This window comes from Talpa europaea, assembly GCF_964194135.1.
Source record: "Talpa europaea genome assembly, chromosome: 10".
In the NCBI taxonomy this organism is placed as follows: domain Eukaryota; kingdom Metazoa; phylum Chordata; class Mammalia; order Eulipotyphla; family Talpidae; genus Talpa; species Talpa europaea.
Window position 1 is genome coordinate 7,392,006 of NC_140077.1, and position 17,926 is coordinate 7,409,931.

General features: G+C 59.5%; 1 protein-coding gene across 2 annotated transcripts in view; it reads right to left on the bottom strand.

Annotated features, from left to right (window-relative positions):
* Positions 1 to 304: 304 nt before the first annotated feature.
* GRK5 (G protein-coupled receptor kinase 5) overlaps positions 305 to 17,926 on the bottom strand; it is a gene marked incomplete at both ends in the record, with an annotated part of 178,020 nt that continues 160,398 nt past the window's right edge. The window contains 10 exons of one of the 2 annotated variants that reach the window (XM_084245747.1): positions 305 to 403; positions 2,657 to 2,788; positions 3,277 to 3,414; positions 4,321 to 4,458; positions 8,368 to 8,576; positions 10,292 to 10,381; positions 12,868 to 12,905; positions 15,104 to 15,294; positions 16,790 to 16,930; positions 17,786 to 17,849. In XM_084245747.1, coding sequence (XP_084101873.1) covers positions 305 to 403; positions 2,657 to 2,788; positions 3,277 to 3,414; positions 4,321 to 4,458; positions 8,368 to 8,576; positions 10,292 to 10,381; positions 12,868 to 12,905; positions 15,104 to 15,294; positions 16,790 to 16,930; positions 17,786 to 17,849 — 1,240 coding nt within the window. Of the gene's footprint in view, positions 404 to 2,566; positions 2,789 to 3,276; positions 3,415 to 4,320; positions 4,459 to 8,367; positions 8,577 to 10,291; positions 10,382 to 12,867; positions 12,906 to 15,103; positions 15,295 to 16,789; positions 16,931 to 17,785; positions 17,850 to 17,926 lie in introns of both variants that reach the window. The other variant, XM_084245746.1, reaches the window with a different exon arrangement.

Here is a 17,926-nt window from a genome sequence, read left to right on the forward strand (position 1 = left end):
AAAGACAAAATTCAGTTCTAGTTAGGACGCTATTAAAATACGTGCAAGTTGTCGTATCCGACTGGATTTCTATTGCAAGGTTCCGCAGAGACAAATCCGGTCCACCTGCCTTGACGGCCGCCTCTGAAAACTGACCTGAGTGGAAATCTCTTTGAGAAACCCGAGGCCCGATGTAGGGGGGGGGGCCGCCTCCTTCCCGGCCCCCCCCGGGGACTCGTCCTCCTGCCGAGCCCCTGGTCACCTTCCGCCGCCCGGGGACGGGCCTGGGCTGCTCCTGCCGTGGACGTCCAGGCCAGAGCTGAAACTAGCTGCTTCCGGTGGAGTTTGAATTGACATGGTTTGAATTGATGTGGTGGTTAAAATTGGTCTTGGAATTGGGCGAACTTTTGGAGTTGTTCTGATGCTGGGGGCCGGGCCGTGAGGCGAACGGAGGGAGAGAGAGAGATGAAGAGAAAGCAAGTGAGTCCTCGCGTCAGGCAGGGCCTGTCACGGGGCCTCCAAAGACGGCGGGGGCTGCTGACCTCCTCCTCTTGCTTTGCACTGCCTTTTGCATTCTCTCCCTGCAGACCTCACAGGCCACCCCTGGGTGCCTGCCAGAGCGATGGAGTTAAAAGACGCCCCCCACCACCACAGGCAGGAAGGAGGCGGCCCCTCCTGTAATGTCTACACTGGCTACCTCTGCAGGCTCAGGTCTCTATCCTAACCTGCCACCCCTTCCTTGGCCGAGTGACCTGGTTCCTAGCAGCTCTGGCGCGGCCGGGAACGTGAGCTACAGCACTCATGTGCGCGTGTTAGGAGGACAACGGCTGCTTGTGTGAAGTGCTGCCAGCTCCTCCTGGCACCCGGGGGGCACTGGGCCCATCACCACACAGGAGGAGGGGGAGGCGATCCACTGCTCCCTTGGGGGAGGTGGTGCCGGCATGAACTCCCCTCCTGGGTCCTCGCACCAGCTCTGGACAGCAGCTGTGTCCATCCTGTCTTTCAGGTGGGCAGCCGAGGCTGAGAGGGGCTCAGCAAGCGGCCACACGACTGACAAGCTTCAGGGCTGGATCTGAACTCGGGCTGTTCTGGGGATCCAGGCCAGGCGGGGAGGGGAGAAGCCCTTTCTTGCTGGAACTTCAATTGCACTTGGGGAAGCATTTAAAAATATTTTTAAAGAACGTGAACATGGGGCCTCCCCGGTGGCGCAGCGGTTGAGCGCTGGGTTGCGAAGCTGCCTGCAGCCTCTGCAGCGCCGGTTCGATCCCCGGCTGCTCCCCGGCCACCGGAGGAGGGTCCCACATGGCGCGCAGACCTCTCCTGCCGCCCGCTGCTCCCCTCAGCAGTGTCCTTCGGTCCTTCTGCCTGCTCTGCTCCCCGCTCTGGCTCTGGTGAATCCTCTCACCCTCCCGCGCTTCTGACTGTACCCAGTGCTTGTATAAATAAATAAATAAATCTTAAAAAAAAAAAAAAAAAAGAACGTGAACATGAGTCTATTACGGAATAGGATGTGAAACCTAGATGGAGACTTTTAGAGAAAACCGCAAACGTGGGCCTCAGTCTGCATTTCCTGTCCATGTGCCTGATCCCGGTTCCCCATCCTGTTCTCCCAGATCCTGTGTGGGGCTCACCTTGGGCAAGGTCCCTCACCCCCCTCAGCCTCCGTTTCCTTAAACACTACGAGCCCAGAAGGAGGGTCCGGCTTGGTGTGATGAGGCATCTCAAGTGCTTCGAGAACAGGCGGGCACACAGTGCACACTCAACATATGTTGGTGAGTGAAGGCCCAGGATTTTGTGGAGATTAAATAAGACATACCCAAAAAAAGCATCTCAGAGCACCAAGGCCAACCCCTTTTACCCCTGTTATCAGAGAGGGAGGAGCTGGGACTCCACTCAGGGCCGAGCAGCCCCTGTTCCTGCCTGGCCTGCTCGGCCTTGAGGAAGGAGGAACTTCCCGGACAGTCTCCCAGGCTCTGGGCTGGGAACCCCATGGCCGCGGCTTCCGGAAGGGCAGGCCAGGAGGGGGCGCTGTAGGGCCACCTTCGAGGTGGGAGCGTGAGGGAGGGGTGAGGGATCCCTGTGGCCCCACTCTTGCGGGCCTGCCTTCCAGCGCCTCTTTCACCGGGCCACGCCCTTCATCGGGACAGGCTCTGAGAAGCAAACCTTTCTGCAGGGCCAGCCGCGGCGGGCCAGGGGGCACAGCACCACGGGAGGGCCGCAGGCCAGGAGCCAGCTTATTACCTTCCATCTTTACCTGCACCACCTGAGTCTTTACGGTGGCCTGCGAGGCAGAGGCGCTCAGGCAGGGGACAAGGGTCCATGTCGGGAGACATGTCTGACTCACAGGAGGGGGTGTGGGGCAGCCGGGGACGGTGCTCCACCTCCCCCACAAGTGCACAGGACGACCCCCACCACTCAGACACCCCAAACCACCGCAGGGCAAGGCCAAGAAGCCTGATCCAGGGCAAGCTCCGCGGGCCTCCCTCCTGCCCAGGGGTGCCACCGGCCAGCGGGCTCAGGGCGTGTCTCACAGGCGCTGTCCCTTCCAGCTGCTGCCCCCAGGCCCGAGCCCCACAAGGAGGTCGAGCTCTGCTGCTCTGGTCCCAGCTGAGTGCGGTGCTGGGCCCGCGGTCCCTGGAGCTGAGGCCAGGGCAGCTGGCAGGACGGCGGGTCTCACCTGACGCTTGAAGAGTCTCTGCAGCAGCCCTTTCTTCGGCGGTTCCGGCGGGTGACTTCTGTTCAGGTCCGGCGAGAGGGTACCGTTGGGTCCAAACATGTTCAGCTCCTTGAAGCATTCTGTCTCTATCATCTGGAGGAGGGACGCAGAGACACGGCGGGGGGCAGCGTGAGGGGCCGCGCCATCGCCTCCCGGGGAAAGCGACCCCAGCGATGAGCTGGTGTGACCAGGCCCTCCACCCGCCCTCTGTCCCCCGGGCCCGAGGCCCGACACCCCACCGGCTGCCTCTCTCCACCCTCCAGCTCCACGGAGGAGATACTCTGTCCAAGGGGGTGGGTTCATGTCACAGCAGCCAAACCCACCCCTGGCATTGCACCCCTGCACCCCCGGCCCCACGCAAGCCCTGCACTGACATGCCCCAGGCCCTCCTGGTTCAGCCCTGCATTTCCATTCCACCGGCTCCAGCTCTGACTCCCCAACTCAGCCGCCGCCCCAGCTCTCAGGGTCTTCCCAGGGAGGCCTGTCTGGCGCCTCCTGGCCCCTCTCGGCCCTGGCAGCCTGGCCACATGGGGCCGGCCCAGCAGGCCCTGCCTCCTGACCGCGGCTGCCCGCCGGCTCACCTCGCTTTGCCAGGGGATGGGCACGGAGCCCGTGGAGAACTTGGAGTAGAAGTCGTCGTCGGTGTGGTCCAGGTTGACGCCCTTGACGGTGGAGAACTGCTCTATGTCCAGCACGTCCTTGCAGTACACGGCCCGGGGCTGCGGGGTGGACAGGGGAGCAGGGGGTGTCTTCCCGAGCCCCCCAGCCACCCTGCACTAGAACCCCTGCGCCCTCTCTTGGATGTGCCGAGGGGGCCCAGCCGGGGTAAGACGAGTGCTCTGGGGGGGCCGTTGCCCCGCACACGCCCCCAGGTTGGACCTGAGATGGTGGGAGAAGATCATCTCTGCCCCGACTCCTGCACCCCAGCACCTCTGGGGACCACACTGCCCCACCACATACTCTACAGTCTACTGGGTCGGGAGGGAGAAAGGCCCCCACACCGCCCCGTAGGAGGAGGCTGGCGGTGTGGCCCCCGGTCCACTCCCCCATGTTGAGAATGAACCTGGGCCCCAGGGCAGGCCTGGAGGGGCCCCCGGGGACATGCAGCCCAGGAGACATCCCAGGAGGCGCTCGGCTGGCTCTGTGGGGGTACCTCCGGCCCCTTCGCCCACGACAGGGATCCGGGGACTGGGGGTTTAGCACCCAGGCTCTGCCACCAGCCAGCCAAGGCCAGGGGCCCAGCGGGGAGGCGCAGGGCCCTGGAAAAGTCACTTGCAGATGGAGCGAACCCTGGGCCAGGCGGCCACCGCAGCCATGAGCCCCTGCTGTTATGTGGGTGATCCCTTCCAGCTCCAACACGCTCTGGGGGCACAGAGAGAGAACACCCAGCCAGCCCTGCCCTTCAGGAGTTCCAGGGCAGTGGGGGAGACTCCCAGGAGCTCAGGGAGCCTGGGGGGCAGGGGAGGTGACTCCAAACTGGGAGCAGAGAGCCCCCCGGGCCTGGTGACATGTCCTGTCACTGCCCATGGTTTCCGCCCCTGGGTCAGGGCCCACGAGGACCTTCCTAAGCTCAAGGTCATCCACCAGGCTCAACAGGGTGGCGGGCGGGGCGGGGGGGTCCTCACATCTGGAACGAAGGGCGGGTCCATCATCCCGGCTTCCAAGCGCTTGAAGTTCATGTTCCTGAAGAAGGGGTGTCTCTTGACCTCCGCGGCCCCCTCCTCCTGGCAGCCCAGCCTCTGCTTCGCGTCTTTGGTGAGCAGCTGTGACAGGGAGACCCCATGAGCCTCAGCTGCCCAGCCGCTCCTGCTGCCTGGACGCGGGAGGCAGAGGGGCTTTGGGGAGCCTGTGTTCAACCTGCCACACGACACGCCTGCAGCCCCGGGCCCCTCTGCCACCCCTCTGCTCAGGCTGTGTCAGGGGCACCCCCAGAGCCACTGTGGGCTTTGTGGTCCCGCAGTCACCCTGTGCCTAAGTGCCCAGGGCTCCCAGGGGAACGGGGGGCCCTGTGTCTCCCCAGGGCTGTGAGCCCAGGGTCTGGGACCCACTGAGCTTCCCCCCGCTTGGGAATCTGGTGCTCTCTCTTCTGCTACAAGGAGGCACCGATGGGCGAAACTGTAACTGCAGGTCTCCTCGCTGACTTGACCCTCAGGACTCGGGACCTGCACCCACAGAGATCACGCTCCGGCCCTCGAGGCCACACAGACAGGGGGTGCGGGGCAGGGACTCGTGGCTGCCCTGCAGGGGGCGAGGGGAGGGAGGGCGGGGGGAGGGGGAGGCTTCTAGGGGAGGGGCTTTCATCAGGGGGCACGGGGAGGCAGCAGGGACACCCAGGGCTTATATGGGGAGCACCCAGTTATGGGTGAGGGTGTCGGGGTCGGTCAGGGAGAGAAGCAGAGGGGCCGAAGCCAGGCCAGAACATGGAGCGGGTGGGGGGAGGCATGTGGTGGAGAGAAGCGTCCTCAGAACCAAGAGGGAAGAAGGTTCGCAGAGGGTGAGGAGAGGCCGGGGATGGAGCTGTGAAGAGCGGCGAGGGCCAGGCCGGCTGAACCGGGGAGGGCGGCCAGATGACCACGCAGTGCGGGTCCCTGCGTGTGGCCCCCCCCCACCCCCAACCCCACCCCCAGCACCAACAGCCTACGTGCTGGGATCTACTGAGCATTTGCTGAGAGACTAAAATCCAGGCAGGCAGACTCCTCGGGGGGACTCCCTTGCAACAAAGGAACCAAAAGGAGGGCAAGCACCAGGCCACAGCCATGGGGTCAGTCCTCATGATGTCCCCTTGGCCCACTGCCCACCCCTGCCTGGCTTGTTTTACCCAGTGGCCTCTGCAGCTCTTCTCCAGGCTTTGCCTTTCTACAGAAGAACTGGGCTCTGCTGGGCCCAGGCCCCTCCCTGTCGCAGCAAGCTCCTCAGGTGGGGGCTGAGCCTCGCCACAGACCCGAAGCCCGCAGGGCCTGGCCAACAATGGTCTAAACCAGGCGACAGAGGCCGGGATGGGCAGGGCGGGCTGCACTGGCTGCTTATCGGTTCCCTCCAGGCAGGAATGTCGGCCAGTGCCCAGGACTTCTGTTTTCTTCAAGAGAAGCCAGAAAATCCAGGCTTACGGGACATCTCTCCATGTTAAATCTTGGCCGTGAATCCAGCATTCACCTGTTTCTGTGCAGGCTGAACTAAACACTACTACGCGCGGCAGTGAGGTGAGGTACACGCCAAGAGAAGCGAGAGCAGGTGTGATGGGGGCTAGTGGAGCAGGAAGGGTGGGCTTCCTGGAGGAGGAGGCTGGCGACAGGCTGAGAGGACAGATGAGATGCAAGTGACTGAAGGACCGGAGTGAGGGCGCTGGGGATAGGAACAGATTCCTGTGAGAGGTGGAACCAAGGTCAGGGACCATGGAGAGGATCCGTAACTGTTAGGGGGAAAGGATGTCCTGAGATAATCTCATGCAGGCTTTGTGGACCCCACCCCCACTCCAGACTAAAGCCATCAAGACTCTGGGAAAGACAAATCCCATCACCACCAAGGGAGGGTGGCTGGGGCCTGAGGGTGGAGTTGGGCAGCCAGGTTGATATAAAAACCAAACACGTGGGCCTTGGGCGCTCTCTGGCTCGCGATCGCTCGCCTCCCGGCTTCACCGCTCCTGGCTGGCGGCCAACTCTGAGAGCGCCATTTTGGGATTCCAGATCGGGGATCGGGTAGGACGCATTTAAAACTTTGTCTCCCACTTTTCTCCCTGAGCTGTACATTTCCTCATTTCCCCTTCCCTTGTAAATAAACCTTTTGTTAACCTTCCGTGTGCGCCTGCAGTAGAGCATTGATAAGTCCTTTTAAGCGCGCGGGTGAGGACCCACAGCCAGGCACCCCGTTTTGTATCGGGGTTGCTCTACAACATAACTACCATCATGGAAGGAGGAAGAGCACCCAGGGGTGCTGCTTGTGGGGTGGCCTTCTTAGGCAGGCTGGGCTGGGGCTGCCAGAACCTAGAAACCGCATGGGGCACCCAGAGCCTCCGTGGATGCCTGACAGGGCCAGCGGTGCCCTGAGCTGACACCCATTGTGGGGCACAGGGCAAGCCTGGCTGCCCAACCAGATGGGCTGTGGTTAGGCGCACAGAGAAAGCCTAAGGCTAGAATCCCCCAAACCCCAGGTAATTGGTAAGAAGACGGAGCAAGGCCAGAGGCCTCTGGCTGGTCAGCCAGGGGAAGAAGACGAGGGAAGGTGGGACTGACACTTTGTACCCCAGGCCAGATCCCCCAGGAGCCCAGAACTGGCCACGCCTTTCCCTCGGTGGCCACCAGGGGGCAGCAGAGGGAAAGACGCGCCTGGGTCCTGGTGGAGGCCGCCGGGCAGGGAGGACCCTCGGCCACTGTCCACTGGGCAGGTCTCATCTCCTCGTGAAGGGCTCTCAAGTCCGGCACCTCTGAATCCCCGACCCTCACCTGCTCTCACCTCCCTACCCCTTGCCATCTGGCCCCACTCCACGGATGCCTCACCTGGACACAAGCGCAACCAAGATTCCCGAGTACCAGACTGTGCTCCCTTGCTCCGCCTGTTCCCAGCCCCAGCCCTGGCCGCTGGGCTCTCGTGGGCCTCTGGGGTTGTAAACACTGGCCACCGCGCAGCTGGCCGCGGCCTCGCATCTCTCCCTCAGCGCCCCTCCCCACGCAAACACCGCAGCCATGGTCCTTCTGCCTTGGGAACTAGACAGGTGGCAGCTCGAGCCCAAAGCCTCTTTCCCGTGGCCCTGTGACACCAGACTGAAGCTGGCGGGAGGAAGTACAGGAGCAGCTCGAGAGAGACTCCTGGGGGTGGGTCCTGGGCCCCTAGAGTGCAGCCTCGGGGTTTCTGGAAGCAGAAGCTTCGCTGCTTTTAATCAGCCCCCAGGCCTGTTCTTTGAGCTCCAGCCCAGAGGGCCTAGGGGCGGGAGGCATTGCTGGCCTGGGCAGTGGCTGCTGCAGAGCAGCAGGGCCTGGGGTGGGGGGAGCCTGCAGGCTCACAAGGGCGTGTGGTGGGTGCTCAAGCCCCTCCTGCCCCAGGCGGCGGGCATCTGAGGGCAGCTGCAGGGTGTGCTGAGGCCAGCACATTTGTGCCCGGCCTCAAAGGGAGCAGTGCCCTGGGGCCCAAGCAGGACTTGGGAGGCTGAGGGCCAGTGGCCACCCTCCACAAGGCCTGGCCTGGGTGGGGTGCCCCGGCTGAGAAGGGTGGCCTTGGAGGGCCCCAGCTACTGCTCCCACTTAGTGTTATCAGATGTCCAGAGACCAAAAACACCACCACCTGCCACCTGCTGCCCCCAAGCTGGTGCCTGGGGATCCAGAGTCTAAGGGGACAGGGGCCAAGGTCAAGGGTAGGGGCTTGCCCAAGATCCCTTCCATTGTATTTGGGCTGCAGGTGGAATCTTCGCTTTCCTCCGCTGCCAGCTGATGCCCCCCAGCAAAGCTGGGTGTGAGGGTGTCTCCAACAGTTCCCCTTGTCAGGCTTCCTGTCCCCCACCTCCAGGTTTTCTCCTGGAGACCACACCGACCACCCCCTCCACCGCCGGGCTCTGCTCCCCTGGCTTGGTGGCTTCGGCACCCACACCCGAGCGCATCGGGACCGCGTCCTCTCCGAACTGTTTGCTGTTCTGGGAGCAGGAAGGGCGTCGCCCGGGGCAGCGGCCGGCGCCCAGGACTCACCATTTTGCAGATGGACTTGGCCTCCTCGGAGAACTTGGGGGAGTACGCCTCCTCCGTCTCCAGGACCCGGCGGTCCACCTCCTCCCGCTTCACCTTCTCTTTGCGGCCGCGGAACGGCGACTGGCCCTCGATCATCTCGTAGATGAGGCAGCCCAGACCCCAGTAGTCAGGGCTCAGGCCGTACCTCTGGTTGTTCAGGACCTCCGGAGCTAGGGAGAGGAGGGGGTGAGGGCAGTGAGAGACAGGTGGTGCCGGGCAGAGCCTGGCACACGCCTCGGCCTCCTGCTCCCAGGGTGATGGTGCTGCTCACAGAAGGCCAGTGGTTTCACGACTGGGAGACTCTTCCCCCTGCTGATTCCTACCTACCAGCTGCCCTGAATACCACCTCCTGCAGGGAGCCTGCCCTGATTGCTCTCCTCTCTGGTCCTTCGGGGAGCTGAGGAGGGTGAGTGGAAATAGCCTGTTCCCTTGACATCGCTCCCGCCAAAACAGAAGCTGCCTTATTCACTGCTGCATCCTCAACAATCACTATGACAGCAGACACACAGTAGGTGCCACACACACACACCCACTTCAGTGACTGAAGGCACGTCTGCCTAAATTAAAGATGCTTTTAAATTTATCTGGAATTCAAACTGCCTCTCACTATGGTTTCCCCACAACTTTGGTAAAATGAATCATAGAGTCACCACAGAAATGCAAGAAAGATACTTCCATGTCATCAGGCAGGCCACACACATCAGAGGCAATGCAGCCACATGGCTGGTGTGCAGGCCACAAAGCCCTGCAGACAGATTCATACAGCACCGCGCAGAGGAGACCCATGCAGATGCACACAGAGGCTCAGCACATCCATCACTGACCCATCCATCCACTACCTGTTAACTATTATCCATCGACATACCTGTGCATCCATCCATCCATCCATCCATCTACGCCTCAACCTATCCATCCACCCTCCACCTGTCCATCTACCCATTTACCCTTCTGTCCATCCACCCACCTGTCCATCCACCCATCCACCCACCCATCCATTCATGCATCCACCTGTTAGCTATTATCCACAACCTATCTACCTCTCCACCCACCTAACCACCTGTCAATTATCCATCATCCACCCATGTATTTATTCACCCACCTGTCCATCCATCTGCCTAACCACTCATTCATCTAGCAGGTGTCAGTCATCTATCTACTATCTCTCTATTCATCCATCCATCCACCCATCAATGCTTTATCATCTATCAGTATCTTATTAACAACCCTCTCTCTCCATCTACGCACCATCTATCCATCAGCACTCAAATGGGTATACACACTCACACCCACGTGGCCACACACCTCACAGGTTCCCAGGTCATGCAATCTGTAAAGGCTCCTCTCAGCACCAAGGACAACACACAGAATCCTGTTCACGTGTCGTTGGCAAGGGCCCAGCAGAGGCAACAGTGTCCCCGACCCCCAGAGCTTGCTGGGTCCTCTGCCTCCAGGGGCAGTGGGCACCTGTGTGTGTGAGCGTGCAGGAGGAACCCACGGGAAGTCCCTACTTGGAAGGGGGATTCCAGGAACCAGGTGTTGCTCCCCCAGGACGGAGGTCTCAGGGTAGACCCAGGGGAGTCAGGGGGGGTGCTCAAAGCCGGTCTCCACCTAAAATCCTCTGGTGAAGCAGCAGGTACTCTGCTGTCCTTTCTGGGCCCTTCCTAATACCTCCCTCCTCCCGGGGTCTCCAGGAAAGGTGGTCCACCAGCCCACCAGACCCCTGTTCACCTTCAATAGTGCTTGCAGCCCTGTTCAGAGAGTTCAGGAGTGGCTTGGCTTTGACATGAGGGTCGGAGGGTGGGGGTGGTGGTGAGAGGATTTGGTTTAGTCAAGTCACACCCTGGAGTCACCCCCCCAAGGGCTGGGGGTTCACATCCACACTTACCCATGTAGCCGACGGTGCCCACCCGGCCGCGGATCAGATCTCCCTCAGGGATCTTCACGGCCAGGCCCAGGTCCGAGATCCTAATGTGGCCTGAGGGGGGGAGAGCAGGTCAGGGGGTCCTTGTCAAGTGGACATCAGCCCCCCAGGCCAGGTCACAGACCTGCTGGGCACCCCTGGACAAGTACACAGCTTCTCGGCATTTTCATCTGTCTCAGGAATAGTGAAACCCCAATCTACCTTCTCAGGGAGACTGTGAGACCCCTGGGGGAGCCCGGGGGCAGGAGGGCCTAATAGGTCACTTTGTAGGAGAAAAACATAAAAGAGGCAAAAGGAAGTGGGTTTGGCTGGACAGCGGCTGACCTGCCTCATAAACGACCTAATGGGCTATCTTCTTGGAGGCCACGGTCATGAAGTTTAAAGCCCTTGGCCTAGATGTGGGGTTGCTTCATGGGAAACAATGTGAGACTCTCCAGACAATTTGCAACAATCTGCTTAAGGGGAAAACTCTAAGCGCTTTGGGAAGCAGCTCCCTTGCTGCACCTCCCCCTGCAGTGACCCTTAGGGCTAATGGCTTGCGCCACGGTCCCTAGGTCCGGCTGGGCAACCAGCGCGCAGGGGGAGAACAGCAAAACCCCCTGACTTGCTGCACCTCCTCCTGCAGTGACCTCTAGGAATCCCTAGGTCCGGCTGGGTAACCAGCGCGCAGGAGGAGAACAGCAAAAAAACCGCCTGAAGACATAGATAAGACGGAAGCCTGTTGAAAGATAACGACCACCAGAAGCCACTACAGGAATGCTGTCCGCTGGGAAACTTATCTCACCTTCTTTAGACCCACAAACTTTATTCTAATACAACTGTCTCTCTAAAATCTTTTCTCTTTCTCTGTTTAAAAGGTCATTGGTTTGCCGATTAAAAAAGAACATACGAAATCTAATAACTAGGCTGATTCAAATGAAACGTTACTAAACTCTGTGTATTAATAGAACTGTTAGCTTAATAATTTCTCTGTTGTATACTTAGCCTAGTTTGTATTAATCTAAATGATAAAAATATTACATTGTGAAAAGTAAAATTCACCCGTGTTAATTAATAGTAATAGTGAGTAGTTAAAACAAAAAGTAATCATATAAAACAAAAAGAAAAATTAATAGCCTAACTACTTAGGAATGCGCCTGGGTCCAGATGTAAATCACTGCCCTGTCAATGATAAGCTAAACCTATAAGCAAGCTGATTTCTTCACTGACGTTCGCCATTCCTATGCTTTTAGAAAACATATAAATACTGGTCACCAACTCAAATAAAATTACACTCAGATTTTCACTCTTGAAGTGTGTCTGTTTGTCATTTCTTTAACCGAATCCCTGACCACCCTGCACAGTCTCTCAACCCTGAGACGGCCTCATCGTTCACTGCTGTGCTGGTCCGCGGCACTCCCTGGCCTGCCTTGTTGGTCTTCAGAGGTTGTTCTCCCTTTGACACAAGGAGAAGAGCAGACATGGGGCCCCACGGAGACCAGGGGGCGGAAGTGGAGCTTCCAACCAGGACAGGCCCCCCAAAACTGAGAGGACACTGCCCCTCCTGGCCTGCCCAGGGCTGTACAGCCTGGAATCCAGCAACCCTGATGCCAGGAGCTGTGTGCATCCCCTGGCTATGGCAGGAATGGGACCAGGGCATGAGGATTCCAGCTGCCGGGCAACAGATCAGTGGTGGGCCCCGGGGCTGTCAGAGCAGGCAGCAAGCCTGGGTTCTTAGCCTGAGCCTGACACGGACACCCAAACCTCTCCCCCGGTCATCAATGACTGCCTCCCCTACACCTCCCCTCTGCCTGGGCTGCCTGGTGATGGCCAGGCTGCAGGGGGACCGGCTCCTGGTTTCTGTCCCCACTGCAGGGTGATCTGGGCATGTGCCCACCCTGCAGCCCGTCATCTGTAAAATGCGTGTGGGGGAGGCGGCCCTGACCTCTGTGGAGACAGAAGAGCTGGTGAGAGAAAAGATGTGCAACCCACCTCCTGGAGGTGAGAGGCCGGGAGGGGTCACCATGGTTTTTCTTATTAGCTGTGCATACACGCACATGCACACACACAAGCATGCAATGAGCACACACATGCACAGCACACACGAGACAGTGACAGCATGGGTCCAACACCCAGCACATTTGTAGTTGGCCACAGTTAACAAAGCAATTTGCCCTCAAGCTATCTTGTCAGAGCTTCACCAACACCCTCCACCCTCCGAAGCAGGCCGGGCAGGAACCCCTGTTTCCATTTCACAAACAAGGAAAATGAGGTGTGAGAAGCTGCATGAAAGTGAAGTGTTTGGCCAGCATCTCCGGAATCCTGCACCCTCACTGAGCTCCACTCACTCCACACACCTGGCTTCTCCATGCCACACACCTGGGTTCTTCTCCATGATGCCGCCTTCCCCAAGGCCTCTCTACTGAGGAGAGGGAGGGACCCCATCTGCCCACAGCCCCAGGTCCCAGGCCAATGCCCCCGGGCCTCTGGAGGCCATCGGTTGTTCCTGGTCGTGACACTCACCTCAGAGCAGAAAGGACCCCAGCGACTCCCCAACTTACCGTAGTCATCCAACAGGATGTTTTCGGGTTTCAAGTCTCTGAAAGGGAAAGATCAGAGGCCAGTGAGCATGGGGGGAGGGGGGCATCTGGGCCGACCCCTCGGGCCAAGCAGGCCTGTTTCCTTCCCACCTCTTGGCTCAGGCTGCCTGGTCCCTGGGTCAAGACAATCTTGGGCTAATTTCTCTGCTTCCAGTAATTTAAAACAAATGCTGCTGTTGGCCACAGGCATCTTCCCGACCCTGGGGAGTGACCAGGCAGCAGGTCAGGCGAAGGCCAGTGCTGGCATCTCTCCACATGACACCCCTGGGGAGGAGACCACTGGCTGGGGAGCTGACAGACCCTTGGGGCTAGAAGGCCCCGGGGCCCAGAAGGCCCCTTGCCCTGAAGGCAGAGCAATGAAGAAGCTACTAGAACCAAGTATCAGCTGTAGGATCAGGCCGGAAGGAAGAAGATGGCAACCTCCAGGAGAAATACCCTCTTTGGGATGGGCACCCCCAACTCGGCTGAGCTACAGCCTGCAAGAAAGCCCAGCCAGTAGCCTGGCAGGAGGTGCCACCGCCAACACCCCCCCACCCCCACCCCCGCCCCAGGTCTCTCTTCTCTTTGAGGACAGGATCATAAGCCTCTCCATTCCCCGGGGAGGCAGCAGAAGGGTCTGGTTCTACTAGGAAGATCTTCTCCGCAGATCAAAGAACAGCCAATGGGCAGCGTGCGCAACCAGGCTGAGCCACCCGGCAGACACCACCGGGCATCTGGATCGCGGCTCCATCCCAACCAACTGGCTTTGTGTATGTAACTGAAGGCAGCTGTCCTCCTGGGGAGTGGCTCATGTACCCGAGCCCGGGGAGGCACCGCACAGAGTGATAATTGATGTTTGAATGTAGTTATTTATTACAAAATATTTTTGTTGCTGTTTTTAAATTTGCATTCTTTTGATATGTTAACAATCCCAAATAAGGGCAGGAGCCATCATGTCAATAAACCCGTGGCCACAGGGTTGGAAAGACAGCTGGCCGGTGGGCACAGGCCAGAGCCCAAACCCACAGAGAGGCCATGGCGAGGGGAGGGGCCAGGCAGGCACCCTGCTCTCTTCCTCCCTAGAGCTGGAACTGGGAGGGGCCCCCCCTTTTTTATTTTATTTTTTTAAGTGAAAGGCAATCAAATAGAGGATTCTTTTTTTAATCCTTAGGGAAATTTCTGACTCTCTTCTCATCTCACTTGAATGAAAATAAAACAAAAACATAATTTGGTTCTCTGGAGAGCTCTGCCAGAGCTCACTGCAAAGGCCTCAGATCGGGGGGTGTGTGTCAGGTCTGCGCAGGCGACCACGTGCTGGCCACGGGCTGGTCCAAGGATGGACATTTCTAGAGCCTTGGCGTCATGATGCCTGGGCGTGGAGCCTCAGGCACCTCCCCTCCACCTGTTCTCTCTAAATAGCTTCCCCCCCAATCAACAGGAGAAAAGCAGGCTCCCCCCACCCCAGAATGTGGCGCCTGGCTCCAGGGTCCTGATAAAAATAACAATTACAATGGCAAGGGGCAGGAGAAATCATTTTAACCTTTAGAGCTTAATGGTCAGAGGAAACATCCCCCAAATGATATGAATCCCTATATTTATTTGAGAACGGAATCAATGAAAATCTTCTGGGCAAAAAATATAACAACATTCTGTGTGGGAGGAGGAGAGTGGAGAAGAAAATGATAGAAAATTCCTCACCATTAAGAGCTTTTCATGCATTTTTTAGAGGGATGATGGTAGAAATCGTTTCGCTACAGCAATTAGATTCCACTGGATACCTTTAACTGTGTGATGGGACCGTTCAACTGCAAAATATCGCTGTTAACCTTGACAAGCACATGGCGAGCTGTGTCAGGGATCTACTTACTCAACATGGGAGCGCAGAGCTTTTCTAAATCTTTGAGGAGAGCGCGGCGTGGGAGGTGCTAAGGTGCGTGTGGATGCCTGCCTGTGGGCGGTGAGCCTTCCTGAGGCTGGTCCCACACGGCAGGCCCAGGCCCGGCTTGGCATCCCCGGGAGCCGGGAGGTGGGGCCGGTGGCCATAGCCATCGTGCCAGCCCCGAGGGAGTATTGGCCACACCACAGGCTTCGCCTCCCCGGGGTGGCCTGCCCTCCTCGCCTCCAGGGGGCTCCTGCCCGACTCTAGCACCTTCTCCAGGAGGCAGTGACACGCACGCCAGGGTGCTGCGTGGGCCCCGCCTGGGCCAGCGTGGCTCACCTGTAGACCGTGTGCTCGCGGTGGAGGTCTTCCAGGCCGCACAGGATCTCGGCCGCGTAGAACAGGGCTCGCTCCTCCTCGAAGCCGGGGTTGCCCATGTTGTAGATGTGGAACTTCAGGTCGCCCCCGTTCATGATGGTCAGCACCAAGCACAGCGCGTCCTTGGTCTCGTAGGCATAGGCCAGGTTGACCTGGGAGCACAAAACAGCTCATGGGACACCGCGGCCACTGCCACCGCGTCAGCTCTTCCTCCTCGGGGGGCTTAAGGGTGAGGGGAGACCCGTTGTGGGCTGCAGCACCCGCTGCGCCCAGACGGCCTCCGCTGCTCAGCCTGCTGCCCATTCTTGACGGCTGAAGAGATTACCCCTTCCAACTCGGGGGTCCTGGCAAGGAGGCAATGGGTGGACAGGCTGGCAGCACCCTGCCCACGGAGGCACCGTGACAGACTTGTCTGTGCTGACCTCCCATGCCTTCCAGCTGAGGACTCGGGATTCTGGGAATGGGCTAGGGAGGGGCCGGGGGTCCGTCGACTGGGCCACAGGACGGCTGCGTGCGGACATGCTGCTCAAAGGGACCGTCACAGCGGGGGTTTGGGGTGGAGACCGGTGCCAGGGGATGGGGAAGGCTGGGTGGGGGGAGAGGTGGGCAGCGCTGGCGGTGCTGAGGCAGGGTCACGGGGCAGTGTCTGTCCTTCCCCACTTGGGGAACGGTCACTCATGACATCGGCCTCAGGAACCCAGCAGGGACCAAGCTGGCTGCAAAACACACGAGCAGTGGGTACTGAGGAAGAGAGCCACCTTCCAAAGGCAGGGCTCTGGTGCCCAGCCCCTCACAGCCTCAGCACACCTGCCCAGGTGGCCCCAGATGGTGCACTGCCAGGCACACGGCCCTTCCCCGAAGCAGGGCCCGCGTCACCAGCCAGCACTGCCCCTGCCTCCAGTGACCCAACCCAGGACAGTGTGTGTGGGGGACAGGGCCACACAGGGAAGGAATGATGCACAGCTCCACAAAGAGGCGCAGGTAGATCTGGGGAGCGAAAAAGGCTCACTGCTGAAGGGGCTGTAGCGCAGGATGGAAAGACCCCAGGGCTGAAAGTGATGGACACTCTACGTGAAGTCGGCCCTGGGAGTGGCCACTCAGGACATGGGAGCTGAGTGGACACCCATGCCCTCCACCTCCCAGACCCCATGGCTGGCTGGCCTGGCAGGGACTGGTCTGGCCCAGGGGCTGGAGACAAGAGCAGCGCTCACTCTGGAGACTCCAGATGGGGCAGGTGTAGGATGGAGACCCGACTGGTCTCCGTGTGAGAGCAGCCTGTGGCTTCCACTACTGTGGGCCTGGGGTCATCTGTTACTGCAGCGGAGCGCAGCCCAGACGGACAACACCGACCCACCCAGGCTGGGCTCCCAGTGACTGAGGTGCAACCAGCACATGGAGTCTGTGCACAGAGCTCCTGACTGGCCCCAGGCTGGTGTGCTGTGTCCACTGAGTGAGCACATAGCCAGGAGCCCGGCAGCCTCCACTCCAGGACAAAGGCAGCCCTGGGGCCTGTCGATGGAGGGACTGGTGGGTTGCCTTCCTGCATGCCCCCCTCTCCCTGCACGGCACTCCCTGGGGTGTGGGGACCCACCTCCCAGGAGCCCCGGTCACCAGAGGGGGGCCTGTCACTGGGCCCTGGACACTCACCACAAACCGACTGCTGACCTTCTCTAGGATCTGCTTCTCATTGAGCGCCATGGACTCGCCTTTCCTCTTCTTGATCCTCTTCTTCTCCAGGCGCTTGCAGGCGTACATTTTCCCGGTGGCCCGAACCTGGCAGGCACACACCTGGGGGCAGAAGGAAGCCAGGCATAGCTCCATGAGGTCTGCCCGCGCCTGAGGGGGCTCCCAGCCCCAGGACAGACCACCAGGGCCAGGCCCTCCAGATCTGGCTCCAGTGCCACCGTGCCCCTCCTCCTCCACCCCTTGGGCAAACCCCAGCTTGAACGGACAGGACCTGCCATCTATGCCCAGGCGGAGGCCTGAGATACCAGCCCACTCAGAGGCAACTAGGTTTTCTCTGTCCTTAGTTTCCAGTCAGACACAGCCATGCTAACTGGGACTTTCAAGCACCAGCTGCTGGTAGGAGAGGCTTGTCTGGGTGGGGTTGGGGTGCAGTTATGGGAGAACCCCGACTCTACAGTTCAGAGGAAGGGGTATCAGAGCCTTTAGGTTCTGATGGTAATTCTGCCCTTTATCAGCTGTGTGATGCAGGCTGGTCACCTGACCATTCTGAAATTCAACTTTCCTCATCTCTAAACTGGGAATAACTAAGTTCGCCTCACTGTGGCTGAGATCAGAGAAAGGACAACAGGGCTTATTAATAAGGGCTGCATCCTGCCAAGTGGCTTAGTGGCCTCCTGTCCTCAGTTTCCCCCAATCACAACCCTGCCTGAGGCGGGCTCCAAGGACACCCCTGTCTCACCTGCCCGGCCCCAGGCCGCCAGGACTGCTCCACACCCTCCTGTCCCACCTGAGACAACCTGAGGGTCCCTAGGCCCTGAGCTGCAGCCTCCCTCCCCACCAGGGGGCGCTCAGGGCACCCGCTTCAGACACTACCGGCCAATCTAGCGGGGACAAAAGGGCCAGAAAAGATGACCAGAGCGTGGGAACACCCCACTGAAGACGTGGACAGTCACTCACCTCCCCAAATCCCCCTTTTCCTAGTACTCGGTACTGCCTGAAAGTGTTTTTGGTTACTGGTTGCCTGGAAAAAAGCAAGAATCCAACATTGGTTTCATGGTGATTAGACAGAGCCCATCTCACGATGTCTGACCAGACAGG